Source organism: Sminthopsis crassicaudata, chromosome 3 (assembly GCF_048593235.1).
Source record: "Sminthopsis crassicaudata isolate SCR6 chromosome 3, ASM4859323v1, whole genome shotgun sequence".
NCBI lineage: Eukaryota > Metazoa > Chordata > Mammalia > Dasyuromorphia > Dasyuridae > Sminthopsis > Sminthopsis crassicaudata.
Window position 1 is genome coordinate 469,194,197 of NC_133619.1, and position 16,460 is coordinate 469,210,656.

Consider the following 16,460-nt stretch of genomic DNA (forward strand, 5'->3'; position numbering starts at 1 on the left):
AGGTAATGATTGAATTTCTCCTAGAAGACCTCCAAGTAGGGGAACTCATCACCCAATATGCTTGTCCTCAGGTTACTAATTTCATTTTTGCACAGCTTAAATTGTTAGGATTGATGTTACTTTTTGGGCTTCACTGTAACTTCCATCTGTTACTGTTGGTTCTGATCTCTAGAACCAAACAGAATATACTTCATCTTTACTCAATATGACAGGCCTTCAAGCACTTGAAGACACCTATTATGTTCTAACCAAGTCTTCTGTTCTTCAGACCAAGTATTCCCAGGTTTGTCTATCACAAATCCTATGAAATGGACTCGTGGACCTTCATTAACATGGTTTTCATTCTCTGGATACTGTCTAGCTTATCAATAGCCTTCTAACTGAATACAACACTGTAGATAAGGTATAATAAGGACAGAGATATTATTTCCTATTCCTAGACCCTCTTAATGTAGCCCAAATTTCATTAGCCTATTTTTGTGCTACTGCATTATGTTGCTGATTCATATCAAGCTTGCAGTCTATGCAAACCTCTAGATCTTTTTTTCAGAATAACTCCTTTCTCTAATCCTGCCTCACCAACCTTGTACCTATAAAGTTGACTTTTTTGTATCCAGGAAGAAGATTTTGTATTTTTCCAAAATGAAGTTCATTTTATTAAGTTCATTTTAATACTCTAGTGGCCAGAGACTAGCTTGTCAAAATGCTTTTAAATTCTAATTCTTTTATCCCAGTATGTTAACTAAATCTCCCATATTTATGTCATATGTAAATTTGATGAACATGCATTCATGCCTTTATCCACATCAATGATAAAAATGTTAAACAGCTCAGGGCTAAGAATCCTTGAGGCTATTCTACTAGAGATTTTCTGTCTTGTTGACTTTGAACCATCAACAACCTCTCTTTGATATCAGTCTTTCAACAAGTTGGATGAAGCCATCTTATTTTATTCTCCTTTAATTAACATCTCTGTATCACCTCTCCAAAATAATATTAAATATTTAAACTCACCTTTGCCAAATCAAGGTAAACTATGTCCACAATATTTACTTAGTTTACTATTTTTAAAATTTACTTAGTTCACTATTTTTTTTTACAAAAAAAGAAATGAGGTTAGTATATATGATCTATTCTTTTTTAAAATAGCTTTTTATTTTCAAAATACATGCAAAGATAGTTTCATCCTTGTAAAACCTAGTGTTCCAATTTTTCCTTCCTTCTCCCCTTCCCCAGATAGCAAGTAATCCAATATGTTACATATGTGCAATTCTTCTAAACATATTTCTACATTTATCATACTGCATAAGAAAAATCAAATCAAAAAAGAAAAAAATGAGGAAAAAAAGCAAACAACAAAAATGTGAAAATGCTATGTTGTCATACACATTCAGATTCCACAATGCTCTTTCTGGGTACAGATGGCTAAACCATCACAAGTCTTTTGAAATTGTCCTGAATCACCTTATTGTTGAGAAGAGTTATGTCCATCAGAATTGATCATCACATAACCTTTTGTTATCGTGTATAATGTTCTCCTGGCTCTACTCACTTCACTTAGTATCAGTTCATATAAGTCTCTCCAGGTCTTTCTGGATCATCATCTTGCTGATCATTTCTTATAGAACAATAATATTCTATTATTCTATATGATCCATTCTTGATGAAACTGTTGGTTCTTTGAAAGTTTCCTTTATTTTTGTGTTTACCAGTCATCTCTTTAATTCTAGTTTTTTCCAGGTATTAAAAGTCATTTTCACTAATCTATAGTTTATATATATTTTTGAATATCAGAAAACATTTACCCTCTGATACCTTTCTTTTTGTGATTTCTCTAATATCATTGGCAGTCATTCAGCAAATACAACTGCTAATTCTTTTAGCACATGATGATGTAGTTCATTTAGGTTAGGTAGTTCATCAGGAGAAGCTGGGCGCTCCCTTACTGTTTCCTTATTTTGGATATCAACTCTTTATTAGTTATCTTTGTTCTGTCATCTCAAGTACAAATTTTTATTCATGAGAGGAAAAACAGAAACAAAATATAAATTAAGCAGCTCTGTGTTTTCAATTATTTTATCCACCATCAGTTTTATTTGTTCTTTGATCTTCTTTTTTTCTATCTTTTTTAATCTTAAAAAACAATCTTTTTGTTGTTCTAAGTTTTATTAGCATTACTAATGTTATTTTAATAGGAACACAATTCACATTGATCTTTTGTTACCTAGCCTTGCTTCTGTGCATTTCCTTTTAAAATCTGAATTGAGTTGGTTAGTTCCCCATGCATCTACATAAGTCTTTTCAAACAGCTTTCTTTCTTCCTTCTTCCAATTGTTTCCTTTTATGCCTTCACAATTTCATTCTTGAGCATCTCCCATCCCTCCTGGGCAAACTTACGCTAAAGCATCTTAGTTCATAGGATCTTACTTATCTTTCTTCTGAACCCTATGAAATCTTTCCTGAAATCCAGGGTACAATTCCAGTAATTCCCAGGTTTCCTTTCCATTTTTTGAGTTCTAAGAAAAGTCATTTTTCCCGAGGGTTCCCATTATTTACACCTAAGCAATCAGTTATTTTCTTTAATGAGAATTACGTCCAAAAATGGAATTTCCTTTTGTTGTTTCCTTTACATTTTGAAAGAGTATAACTGATATAAGTCAAAATTTTAGCTGCTCTTCTCTTATCAAAAAGAGTTACAATAGATGGCTTGGATAATCAAAATCAATAATAGCCAACGTTTACTGTGTGCCAGACACTGTGCTATGCACTTTACCAATACTATGATCCTCACAATAATCCTGGAAGGTAGGTACTATTATTATTGCCTCCATTTTACAGATGAGGAAACTGAGGCAAACAGAGATTAAGTGATTGTCCTAGGGTCACACTAAGTGTTTGAGGCCAGACTTGAACTTAGGTCTGACTTTAGGCCTAACAACTTCACACTATCAACTAGCTATCTAAGCTTGTGTTTCAAATATTCTACTCAATTTGGTCATCTGGAATGCTTGAAAGTTCTCTAAAGACTACTTTTACTCTGTAAAATGATACACAGGTATAACTTAGAGAGTAAGTTAATCTTGGTTATAATCTCTTTCATTTTGCCTTTCAGAACATCATATCCCAAAATTTCTTATTTTCCTGCATTGTGTTTTCTCTTACATTTGTCATTTTTATTGACAAAAGGATCCTATTTTTCTTTTAATTAAGAATCATTTACATTCTTAAGAGACTTTTAAAAAATCATTGAAGAACAGAAAAAAAAATCACGGTTTATCTACTTGATGGTCTCTGAATCTGAAAATGTATTTTTATTTTGCTGAAATGATTAAACAGATAAAAATCAATACCCCATAAACTCAATTCAAATGTTGTTGTTTCTTATACCTGTTCTCTAAGTCTACATTTTCTTTTATTGTGCAGAGATTTTGAGGTTTTCTTCCCATAACAGTTTTATGTTGTGTTCTGTCCTGTATATGTTGCTCTTGAATCATATAAAGGACTATTGCTTAAAAGCCTCCAACATGCAAATTGATCAGATTCAAGGAGGTGTTTCAGAATTAACTTTGTGCATATATGTGTCAGACAATTTTTAAGAATTATTTTTCTGGTACAAATTGTCAATATTTGTATTTCAAGTAAGAAATAAATAGAAAACATTACTCTTCTAATTAGTAATGTTTAAAGGATATAAGATTTATGCGATACACAATAATAGAATTTCTTAGGGTTAAGTTGTTAACATGACTTTTTGTGCATTTTATTTACTAATCATCATAGAGTAGATAGATTATTAGTGACCCATCGTGTTTTCATTAATGAAAAACCATGTCAGATTACCTGCCTGCCTATGTTTTTGCTTTCCCTCCTTCTATTCCCTCTCTCCTTCCTTCCCTCCCTCCTTTCCTTTCTCTTTCTTTCTCTCCTTCCCTCCTTTTGTCCCTCCCTCCCTTTCCAGGATTGGCAGATTAAGGAATTGCCATAAATAAACCTATAGTATATTGGAATTTCAGCAAATCATTTCTAAAAGTTGCTCATAATATCCTTCTAGCCAAAGAATATTTGACTAGGATTAAAACAGGATATAGGGTTATAACACAGTTGGCATACTTAGAACTAATTGAATATGAACTTAGATTTTGGTAATAGAAATGTTTCCTGTGTAAAAATTATTTACACCATATTCTACCCTGACCAAAATATATTTAGATGGCCATACTCAATTTTGGGTTTCATGTTTTGAGGAAGATTTTAAATGGTAACATGTTTGAAATGGAACAGTCAAAATGGGGAGGAGAATTAAAATCATATCAAACAATGACATGGTAGGATATTAAGTGGAGCATATTTAGAAGAAAACAACCAGGATAGAGATAGAATCTAAAAATTATGTCAAACAATAACTGTTAAAGAAACTAATGATATTTAACCTGCAGAAGAGAAAATAGGAAGAAAATGATTCCTGTCTTTTAATTTTGGAAGGGCTGTCATGGAAGAGAGATTAAAAATAGATTTATATACATGTATATATGGAATATATATATACACACACACATTCCTTTGATAGGAATCTTCTTGTTGCCAAGCAAAAACTTTATATATATTTATACATATAAAATGTATATATTATATAATATATATTTACATGCAAATATATATATATATTATATACATATACATATATATATACATATATACATATATACATATATACATATATATATATATATATATATATATATATATATATATATATATATATATATATATATATATATATATATATATATATATATATATGTTCCTTTGATAGGAATCTTCTTATTGCCAAGCAAACACTTTTGGTTAAGTTTAGCACCATGTGACCAGAAAAGTCAGAATGCCCACTATAAATAAATCAAGTCTCACTTGGTGACTGGTTCCTGGTGACTAAATCTAAAAGTAGGCAGGATGGCAGGGCAAACAGGCATATTGCCATAGGAGTGACTAAGAAGCACAATAAAAATACTAAACTTGTCTCACAAATGTGCAAACAAATATATACATTATGAGTAATAAACAAAGTGAACTAGAGATCTTATGCAAGAAGGGAGAGTTGACATACATGGGACTTGATTGGGAAAGGATGTCCCTTGTTCAGAAGAAATAGAATTATTTGATAAGTGTTTATTGTGCAGATACATTGTCATAGAAACTATGAGATCCCTTTCAACTCTCAGAATTCTGTGACTGATTCTGAGAACAAATTTTTAAAGATGAGAGGACAATTGAATAGCATATATTAAGAAGATATGGGAGAATATCCATAAATCAGAAAGGAGTACAATAAAGTAAACTGCATTTAAGTGAAGATCATTTAGGAAGGGGAAAACCTAGTAGTATTGTTTCAGGAATATACTGTAGGCTAGCTGGACAGAAAGAGAAAATAGATGAGAAATTCATGAAACAAATCATAAACATGGTATGTAGGTATGATGATTTATTGACTAGGACTTCAGTTGTTGGAATTCTCTACCAGAAGCAGAGACACAGGTGAATTCTTCATTTATCTTAATGATAATAATTTACTTAAAGGGAAATAATGTGGCAGAAGAGAGAATTGACTGCTCATGGAGTTAGTAAGCTCTAGGTTCAAGTCCTGTCTCTGGCAAGTACTAGCTGCATGATGGGCAAGTCATTTACCTTTCCAGGGATCCAGATAATTCTGTAAGATCAAATTACAGATAATTGCAGACTAGTATTGGTAGAGAAAAATTCCCATCAAATCATAAGCAAGTATCAGATGCTTACTATATAAATCAAGCACTGTGCTAGGCAATGGGAATTTTTAAAAAATGAGATAGTTTCTACCTTCAAGGAGTTTAATAACGTGAATTTTATATACATGTATACACACATATGTATATTATAAATTATGTACACATATTATATATACACATTATCCATGTATGTATTTACAAGCATATACACACAGAAACACAGTAAATTACAAGATGATTTTAATTTAGGGAGGGGGGAGAACACTAGTAATGAGATTAGGAAAGCATTCATGTTGAAGAAAGCAAATTGAGTTGATGAAAAGGTTTTGAAGCGGTGGAAGTGACTGCATTTAAATATCATTTGAGTAAGTAAGCAAAGGCACAGAGGCTGAAAAAAAGTATAAAAGTAAAAAATAAGGACAGTTTGGCTGGACTACAGAGTGTGCAAAAGGACGAAAAGTACTAAAACTGTAAATGCAGGTTAGGGCTAAGTTGTGAAGGACTTTACATGCCAAACAGAGGTGTTGCTGTTATCCCTAGATGTAACATGCAGCAGTTAGTGAATAGAGGAATTCTGTGGGATCAGAACTGTTCTTTAGGAAAATCACTTTGGCAGCTATGCAGTACACAGATTTGAGACAGAAGAGAAGAATCACTCAAGAAATAATCTGGGTTTAAATTAGGGCAATGACTATGAATTAGAAGACAAGATTATGTAGAAAAGATGTTTGAAAGTGGAAATAAGATTTGGCAAGTGATTGGATACACAGGTGGGTGAAGGTAGAGAACTGGCAAAGGAGTTCCCTATACTGATGAAATTACAGATCTAAAAAATGGACTCTTTCTAAGTTAGTGGAATCAATGAGTAAAACTGCTGTTGAAGGCCTAATTCTAACTAAAAAGGTGGAATTGGTAGCTGAAGAAGACATTATGAAAACCTAGTATACAAGTAACCATTTCATCTCAGAATTTGTAATGGGAAAGGAGAGGAAATATAGACATAGTCTGACATGCATCCTAGATTAGGAGAGAATAGTTTTCAGAATTAAAATAAAAATAGGTAATATTTCATGATGTAAAATTCATTAGCAAAAGTTGGTTCAACAGGGACAGGAATAAAGATTTAATTTTAACCATATTGCTTTCATGTGGAAGAAAAAAGGTACCACGTTAAGAGATGTAGATACATTAGAAAATAATCATTATAAAAAGATATACCAACTGAAAATGGATACAAGAGAGTACGTAACATCTGATAAGAATAGTTTCAAGACACAAATATATTAAGATTCAGATACATTTCTAATAGACAAGTGGTCAGAGGATATGAACAAATTTTTCAGAGAAATCTTATCACTTCCTTAAAATTGTTATATATATTAAGAATCAAATCCATTCTTAATAAACAAGTGGTCAGCGGATATGAACAAATCTTTCAAAGAAATCTTATCACTTCCTTAGAATTATTTAAAAATCACAAATAATCAGAGAAAATGGAATTTAAATATCCTGAATTATTGTTGAACATCCCAGTGATCCTCAAACTTTTAAAATAGGGGGCCAGTTCACTGTCCCTCAGACTGTTGGAGGGCCAGACTATAGTAAAAACAAAACCTCACACTCTGTCTCCGCCCCTCAGCCCATTTGCCATAAACGTCCTCAGTGGGCCGCATCTGGTCCGTGGGCTTTAGTTTGAGAACCCCTGATTGAAGATATTAAAATATGGGAAAACTCATTGTTGGAAGGGCTGTGGGAAGATATGTTCATTAACTTCAGGTGGAGTTGTGAATTAGCTTAGACATTCTGGAAAGCAATTTGGAATTGTGTAAGAAACATTACCAAATTTTTCATAACTTCTGCCCATATTGGGACTATATTATGAACAAGAAAAAGACCCATATGAATTCACAACAATATTATTTTTTTTAAAGAGGCAAAATAAGTGCTCCACTAATGGGGAATAGATAAATAAAGTAATATAATATTACTTCATGGCAAAGATTGACAAATATAAAGTATTTAAAGAAAAAGGGAAAGATTTGTTTAAAGTTATGATGAAGAGAACTAAGCCAAAAGTGTGATACACAAAATGACTTCAACTATGTAAATAAAGTTAACACAAAGAGAAAATAAATTCTGATCAAATGCAATGGTCAGTATTGATCCTTCACTGCCAAAGTTTCTGTTAATAATAATGGTGATGACTGAGGAATATACTTTAAAAGGGGGATTATTTGGGTATTGGAATAATTCATTGGCAAAGCAAAATGTATCATTTTCTTAAACATAAATATATCAGGAGTTCTATATTTAAACTCTTTCAAGACTAGTGATGAGTGTCGAGGACAATAATAGCAAAAAGCTTTAGCTATCTTGGATCCAAGAGGAGGATAAAAGAAGAAATTGTTACTGAATTGTTATTTTGTTTCTCTTTTTTTTCCTGCCATAGAGAGTGATCCTTGAACACCACAGATAGCATAAAAAAACTGTTAACAGGAAATTGAATTCCAAAATAAATAAGAACATGGTGAGAGACCATCTAACTATTCTTTCTGAGTTTAAACCCTCACATCCAGACAAATAACATTGGGTGTTACGTTAGTATAATTTGCCAAAGTTCTGTTAATAATCTTCCAAAAATCATAGAGAGCTAGGAGCTGCCACGAGACAAATATTGTCCCTATTTTCAAAACGGATTCTTCTTCAAAAAGAGTTATATTTATTCTTTGAATTGTAGATCAATAAACTTAACTTTGATTTCCTGCAAAATTCTGGAACCTATCACTAAGGGAATGTCATATGATTATTTAGAAAGATGTATATATTGATCACAATCAGAAAAAATCAGTATGATTTTATTAAAATACAACAAGTCAGACCACCTGAATTTCCTTTTTGTCTAAGAATTCCATACATTTATTTTACACATATTTTAGCAAAATACTTACAAAATTTCTCCTATCTTTTTGGAAAAGACAGAGCAATGAATGCTTTTGAAATTGGTGTTCAAAGACTTGAGCCAAGGGATAGTGCCAGTGTCAACTTCACAGTCAAATGATAATCAAATGAAATGAGATAAGCACTGAAATCCTACATTTGGGTTCAAAGAGTCAGCTGTGAAGGAATAAGATAGACTATACATACTAGACAGCCATCAATATGAAAAAAAAATCTGGAAGATTTGATACAAATGTGTTGTGAGTCAATGGTACTAAATGACAGCTAAAAGAGTAAATTTCATCTTAGACTGCATTAATGAGAATAGTTTCCAGTACAAATAGGTGATAGATTAATCCTGGTCAGGTGACATAGGGAATATTATGTTCAGTTTTAGGTGCCTCATTTTGTGAAGGACATTATCAAACCAACACTCATGTAGAGGGGGGTAACCAGGATTGTGAGGGAATTGAAAGGAGAGCAAGAGTTTAATGCAGAGAAGGTTTCAAGGAGAAATGATAATTGTCTTGAACTTGAAAATGAACTTGAACTATTTACAGGATTATCATGGGGAAAATGATTAAATTTATCTTACATGGTGTTGGGGAGCAGTACAAGAGGCAGTAGTTGGAATTTGCAAAAAAGCAGATTAAATGTTGGTGTAAATGAAAATTTCCACACAATTTGACCTGCTCAAAAATGGCATGGTCTTTAACATGTGGCTTACCCATTGCTGACTGTTTTTAATCAGATACTTTTTGACCACTTACCAAGGATCTTATAAAAGGAATTCCTATGCAGATATATGTTTGAGTAGGTGTCCCCTGAGATCCTAGAATATCCCCAGTTTTCTGTTTTCTTTTTTTGAGGATGTATAAAAATCCAAAGATGCAGAGTACCAATCCCTTTTCTTCATTTTTCCTATTAATGTCATCCAAAGTTTAACTTTCAGGATGCACATTGATATAAATAAATGCATGTTCTTTATCACTAGTTGCTCATAGATATCCTACAAAAGTGAGTTCAAGTGTTTGCCGTCATTTTATAGTTTTGAAAATGTGATTTTCATAGGTCAAGTGCTTTCATTTGAAATCCCATAACTAGTAAGGGGTGTTCTTTAATGTTGTGTATTTTGTTTAGAATCATAGAGTTTGATAGAGCCACAAAGACTTTCTAGTCAAATCAATGCCACAAATATCAAGTCCTTCTACAGTATCATTGAAAGAATGATAATGAAAAGAGTGTTAGATTTGAAGTCAAAAGATGTGGGTTCTAAATTTGACTTTATCATTACTACACAAGTTATCATTGCTTGATGTCTTTTTCTAAAATGAGGATATCAGACAAGATTATGTTTTTAAGATATATATAACATCAGGTAAAACTCTAATCAAGTCACTTTTCCTTTGATGTTTCATTTTGATCAGTTATAAAATAAAGAGTTGGACTTAAATGATCTCTGTGGTCTTTCAAACTGTGATGTTCTCTGCCCAAGTTTCTAATGGCCCATGAATTGCAATTCTGATGACCTTTTCTCCAATGCTTATCTTCCCACTCCAGCATCAGATGTGCTACCTATCTCTCATCCTTTATAGGCTCTCTTCCCTGGATTTTCATGAACAAGACATTTTTCTTTTTTCTCTTTTTACTTGCCCAGATCTTTCTTCTTTGTTTACCTTTCTGATTCAACATTCACATACCTCCTATCTGTAGATGTATTGCAAGGTTCTTCCCTATTTCTTCTTTTCTATACACACTCTTTCATCAGTTTGTATAGGTTTAATTATGATCTTTCTGCAAATCATTCTTAAATCTATATAGCTAGATTTAATCTCTTGCCAGAGCTGCTATTATGCATTTGTACCTTTCTCTCAGACATTTCAAATTGAATATTCCATATATAACTCAAACACAGTATGTTTAAAACAGAACTCGTCTTCTGAACTTCATTTCTGTGGAGGATATTTCCATTCTTCCAATCACTAAGGACTGCGACCATGGTGCTATTCTCAATTCTTTACCACCAACCCCTAATCCAGTCAATTGTCGTTTTACCTATGTTTTTAAATGTCATCTTTTCCATTAGAACATAAGCTCCTTGAAGAACCTTGAGGGACTTTTTGATTCTTTTTTCTTCATAACTAGTGTACATGATTTATAAATTTTTTTAGTTATTACAAATAAATGGTATTCTAGTTTCTGAATACCTAAAACTAAATAAAATTCACTATTCCATTGCAGAGCACTCCTTTTGGTATAATACTAATTGGCATAACTTAAATTGAATAGCTCCAATCTCTAGACCTTTTTGTATTTTGACTCTGTTGTACAGCATTAGCTGCCCCCAGCTTCAGCAAAGTTTGCAGTTGGATCATAGATTTAAAGACTATTAACCATCTAGTACAATTCCCTCTTTTGGTAGATGAGGAACGTGAAGCCTTAAGGAAGTTAAATGACTTATCCAAAATCAGATACACAACAAGTATCAGATGTAAGACTTGAATTCAGGTATTCTGACTCTAGAGCTCTAGTGCTCTTCTCACTACACCATGCTGCCTTCCTTTCTAAATTATCTGTTTGCAAAAATCATTGATTAAAAATACTTAATAGAGCTTTGGGTTATTTCATTAGAAACCTTTATTAAGGTTAATATCTATTCTTTTAAAGTTTTAAAAATACCTCCACTTTTTCTCCATCAACAAAGTAAGTTGTAATGGCACTTCCCTTTTTCATTATTGAGAGCCTTCCATCATTTTTGAGGTAGCTTTTACCCTTTGAACTTTGAAAAAAATCTGTTTTTCTAAAATCAAAGGTACAATTTCAGACTATACTCAATATTTTCCTTCTTACCTGTCACAAATTTGAGTATTGTATTGTTATCCTTTCCAAGATTCTGATAATTTGTACCATTTCACTAAGAATCAAATCTACAATAGCAATAATAGAATGATTTCCTCTAATTTCTAAAATAGGAACTTATCATCAAGACAAGTTCAAGAATTTGTAAGATGATGTCCAGAGAGTTGAAGTCTCCCATCACAGCTATATTCTGCCTCCATGACAATTCTGTGTGAACTTTATCAGGAGACTATCATCCATTTCCCACTGTTGGCTTGGAAGTCTGTAGCACCCTCTCCTACCAGAGCATTTCTTTTTCCTTCCTTTAATCCTTTTTCAAATTCAGGTTTCCTTATTAAAGTTTTTTTCCTTCATAAGATTTCTGTAGAGGCAAAGAGATTTACTATCTTACTTTTTAGATTCTTCAATATTGTATATTTCTTTTGAATAGTACCAGTATTTGAATGTTTCAATGGGACAAATGTGCAGCATAATATAAAGAAAATAAACCATAATACTTTTAAATATAAAAGGACAGAGCTTTAGTTGTCTATATTAATTTTTTTTCTTTTCTATTAAAGGTCATTCTAGCTCCACTTCGCAAAATGCTGCTGGTGATATGTATAAGATTATTCCCACTGAAATGCTTTCTCTAAATTCTTTACATGCTGATCAGCCTGTCAGATATTATGCCAAAGTTGTTCCTTCTTATGAAACCGCTACCTTAGCAAATCAGAGCTTTTCAATTAATTTTTCATCTGTTTTGCCAAAAGTCTCAAGATTTCCTTCTCACTACTATAGTTCTGCTTTGGGTCAGACCTGTTCACAACATCACAAATGCCTGGTAAGTCTTTTGGTTGTGGTTTCATTATTAACTAGAGAAATAAATCAGATTTGAATCTTCCTAGTTTGTCAGTGAATGTCCCATAATAAAAGATTGCATATACAGCACTTTGTCTCTTATATCATGCTTTCCTTGATAAAACTATATTGTGTAGAACCTGACTTAAAGCAGGTAAGTGATGAAAATCTTGAAGTAAAAATGAGGAAACAAGTTCAAAGAACTTGAAACTGATTTTTGGTCACATGGATAGTGTCAGAGCCAGAACTCAAAACCAAGTGATTTTATTATAATTTTGATACTCTTTGCAGCATATCATGATTTTGCTTTACATTTCCAATTATCTCAAAAGTTGCACTATGCAACAATGGATGAGCTTCCTTCTAAATTTACTTACGGTAAACTAGCTAATTAATCACTGAGCTTCAGTTCTGTAAAATGAGGGAATTGTGCTAAATGACTTCTAATGTCCCTTCTAGCCTAGAATCTTCCAAATGATATAAAATCAAGGGACATAATCTTTGTATTCAAATAAATGGGTAAAATGGAATAATTAACCAAAAATTGGACTTTTTAAATTCAAGCGTTTGGATCTAAATATGGCTTTGCCATATGGACTTGAACTTGTCATTTGTTTTTTGTGATTAGATGGGAAGTTTTTGTTTCAATTATCTCCTTATTTTCTCTAGAGAAACCCTGCTTCATCACTGCACCTATACAGGGGTGCTACTTTTCCCTTTCATTGGCAAACTTGTCCAATTCTGCTCTTTTTTATTTTGTTTATCAGTAGCGCTTCCACCATATTCTAACTTTGGGTTTCCATATCTATATCAGGATCATTCAAATTCTAAGACTAAAAAAAGGGACCTTATGGGTAATTGATTCCAATCTCACCAAAGTAGAAAAGTGAGGTTCAGAGAAGTTAATTAACTCACATTTATACAATTATAACTGGTAGCATTGGGACACTAACTTAGGTCTTTTGAATCTTTGTTTCAGTGTCCTTTCCTTCATATCACAATTCTTTCTAATCCATTCGGGACTGAAAAGATTCTACACAATCATCAAATTACTAACCAGTTATCTGAGTAAAAGAACATTTTCCAAGATAGGTGCTCTATGTTTGAGGTAGACCCAAACCTTGCTAACCTACACAAATAAAGAACTCTCATCATTCTAATTTATCCAAGATATTGCTTCATTTAAATGTATGCCACATTGAGAAAATGCTGATTTTTCACAAGAGAATAAAAGAAAAATCTTGTAAAAATTGTAAAGACCTTGCAACATAGGAATTACATAGTAGATCAATAATGTTACTAAATGGTGTTAAGAATGTGGAGGGTTGCTTATAGATAAACTGTGATTAATGACTATCAGTGTGAAAGTATATTATAGCAGAAAATTACTGGAATTGTAGTCTAAGAACATGGTTCAAAGAATGCTCTGTTTCCCAAACCTGTGATATTAGGAAAATCCTTTTGTCTTTCTGAGCATCAGTTTCTCCATTGGTAAAATCAGAAGAGAGATATATTTCTTGAACCAGTTTATAAAATGTAATTTTAAAAAATAAGTTGTGAAAAATTAGTTAAATTTGTGGGGGAAAACCACATTTTTTATACCTTAGTGTTTTTAGAATGGGAACCATTTATTATTTTTCCTTTCATTGGTGCACTATAAATTCTTTATCGTTTCTAAGAAATGATTTTTCTAAGAAAACATCAAAATAACTGTTTCTTCTGAATTGTATTTATCTTTAAATGCCTCTAAATTATATATATTTTTAGTAATATGTACTTTACTTTTTGTGAATCTCAGGGATTATGAGTATGTGTATATGTGTTTATAGACAACTGGAATAACAAGAATTAAATGATTTTGTTTTTCTTCTCTGCAGCATCAATCTTGGGCATGTTAAGAGAGGCTTCTTGAACTCCATGTTCTTTGTAAGCATGGAGTAGTTTAGTAACAGCTATGTTTCAACACTTCAGGAGGAACAGGCCAAACAGCATTCCTGAAATCAATACCCAATGACTGGATTGAAGGGATTTAGATTGTATTACTCTTGGAAAAACCCTAGTGCTTCACAGATCAGAAGGCAGTCACAGAGGTGTGCTGGCTGCATCTTTCCTATACTCACCTTCAGATTCTCCACTTCTCACTATGATATACTTCATCCAGGCAGCTCCAAGACTGTTACATTAAAAAATTAAAAATGTGGCCTATGCTAGCTAAGCCATAGTTCTTTTTAAAAAGGAGGGGGTGGGGAGGGGAAAGATTTAATTGATTGGAGGGAGAATTACAAAAATTCAGAAGTCACATAGACTTGAGATTATTGATGAAGAACATGGATAGCTAGATCATTGGCCAATTTAGGATTATTAAACATAAATATTGTAATTAAGTTGTACTGTGCGTCCCCATTCCTTAACCACAGGTCTTATGTTTGATCCTAAAGGATTCCTTCTACTTCTAACACTCATGTATAATTAGTGTAGTGGAAGGGCTCAATTAGCCTAAGTGATATGAAAAACCTGTGACTGTTTTGGGACTGATATACTTTGGTACCTTGTTAAAAATCAGTACAACTCATGTATATCTGAAATCCCATGGTACTAGTTTTTCTAGATTTAGCAATTCAGAGATTCTCTCTAGCCTAAACTAAGACATTAACTGAGAAATGTATTTCTTTCATCTTTGACTGTTACATTTGTCATTACAAATATGTTCATTTTTGTATTTCATTATACCTTATGTGAAATGATAGCTAGGAGCCAAATGTTCTTTCTCATTTTTACACCAAAGTTCAGTGTTGATTTGATTTTCTTTGTTTTTGTCACTTCCTCCTAAATTTAGATGTTGAAATGAAGAATTTGAAAAAAGTTTGCTTTTAATTTCACAAAAGTATTTCTTTTCCTGGTATATATAGTATACTTGATATTGCTAAAAAATATACTCAGTTTTAGCTCCATACTAAAAAAATCTAGCACCTCTAGTGAATAAGGATCCCCTTCATTTTGAAGCACAAGAGAAAATTTATTTTACTAGCTTTTCATTTGAGAAACAAAAAAGATTTTAAAAACAACCTAATTTTAATACTTATGTTATATAACTTTTCTTGGAGAACACTTAAAATTATGGAATCAACAAACATCTGACAAATAATGAATGCTTACTAAGAAAATAGATTTCCCCCCTAACATGTGAAGTTAATTGATCAGTAAAAAAATATTTTTGCAATATATATACGTATATATATATACACACATATATGTGTGTATGCATATATGTATGTATGTAAATATGTATGTATATATATTGATCCATGAAAACCATTTACTTCAGAATGAAGTGTAGCTTTTCAAGGAGACTTTGTTGGGACATCTTAACTCTAGTTCCTAGTTCCTGACATGTAACATAGGATTGTATGTGGCACTTAATGTTATTAAAGCATTAGTTTGAGAGTTTTAGTTCTCTTCAGAGTGGACCAGGGTGAACAACTTAAGGTTAAGATTCCCATTAACAGAAAAAAATGTGGCTAAAATCTGGCTTCTGTGAACTCCCAATATGCCTCCTGCTTTCTTGTCCCCATGTTTCTCTACCAGTGCTCTTAATGGAGAAAATTTACATCCATTAATTATCCCAGTTCTAATTCAACAAGCCAGAGTCATCACGGTGAACTTTAATGATGTATACCATTATTTTGTCATCCTGGGACGTCAGTATAATGAATTCTATTGCTCCAAGTTAAAAAAAAAAAAAAAAACAACGATATCCCAGCAAAATAGGCCTGTAAGCCTTTAGCCATGAGGAGAATGGCAATGTTTTTGTATAAAATAAAATACTGTTATTAAAAAAATTTTCTTTAAACAATGAAAAATGTGTGATGATCTTGCCTAAAAAAGAGAAAGTAGATCTGTAGTCATTAGGGTCTAATATTTTTTCTTCATGTAATTATTGCTTTATCTCACTACTAAGACATTAAACTTGGACTAGAGTATCAGGTAGAGGAAACAGTACCTATTCAGTCTATGTCCAACTTTCCTGCAAGTTATCAGATCTCATTCTGATACAGCTATATATGT

General features: G+C 32.3%; 1 protein-coding gene across 2 annotated transcripts in view; it reads left to right on the top strand.

Moving 5' to 3' along the window:
• The window catches only part of SOHLH2 (spermatogenesis and oogenesis specific basic helix-loop-helix 2), a 55,620-nt gene extending 39,365 nt beyond the window's left edge, over window positions 1-16,255 (top strand). For both annotated transcript variants that reach the window (XM_074303488.1, XM_074303489.1), the window contains exons 10-11: window positions 12,116-12,378; window positions 14,273-16,255. In XM_074303488.1, coding sequence (XP_074159589.1) covers window positions 12,116-12,378; window positions 14,273-14,293 — 284 coding nt within the window. In that variant the 3' untranslated portion in view covers window positions 14,294-16,255. The remainder of the gene's footprint in view (window positions 1-12,115; window positions 12,379-14,272) is intronic.
• The last annotated feature ends 205 nt before the right edge of the window (window positions 16,256-16,460 follow it).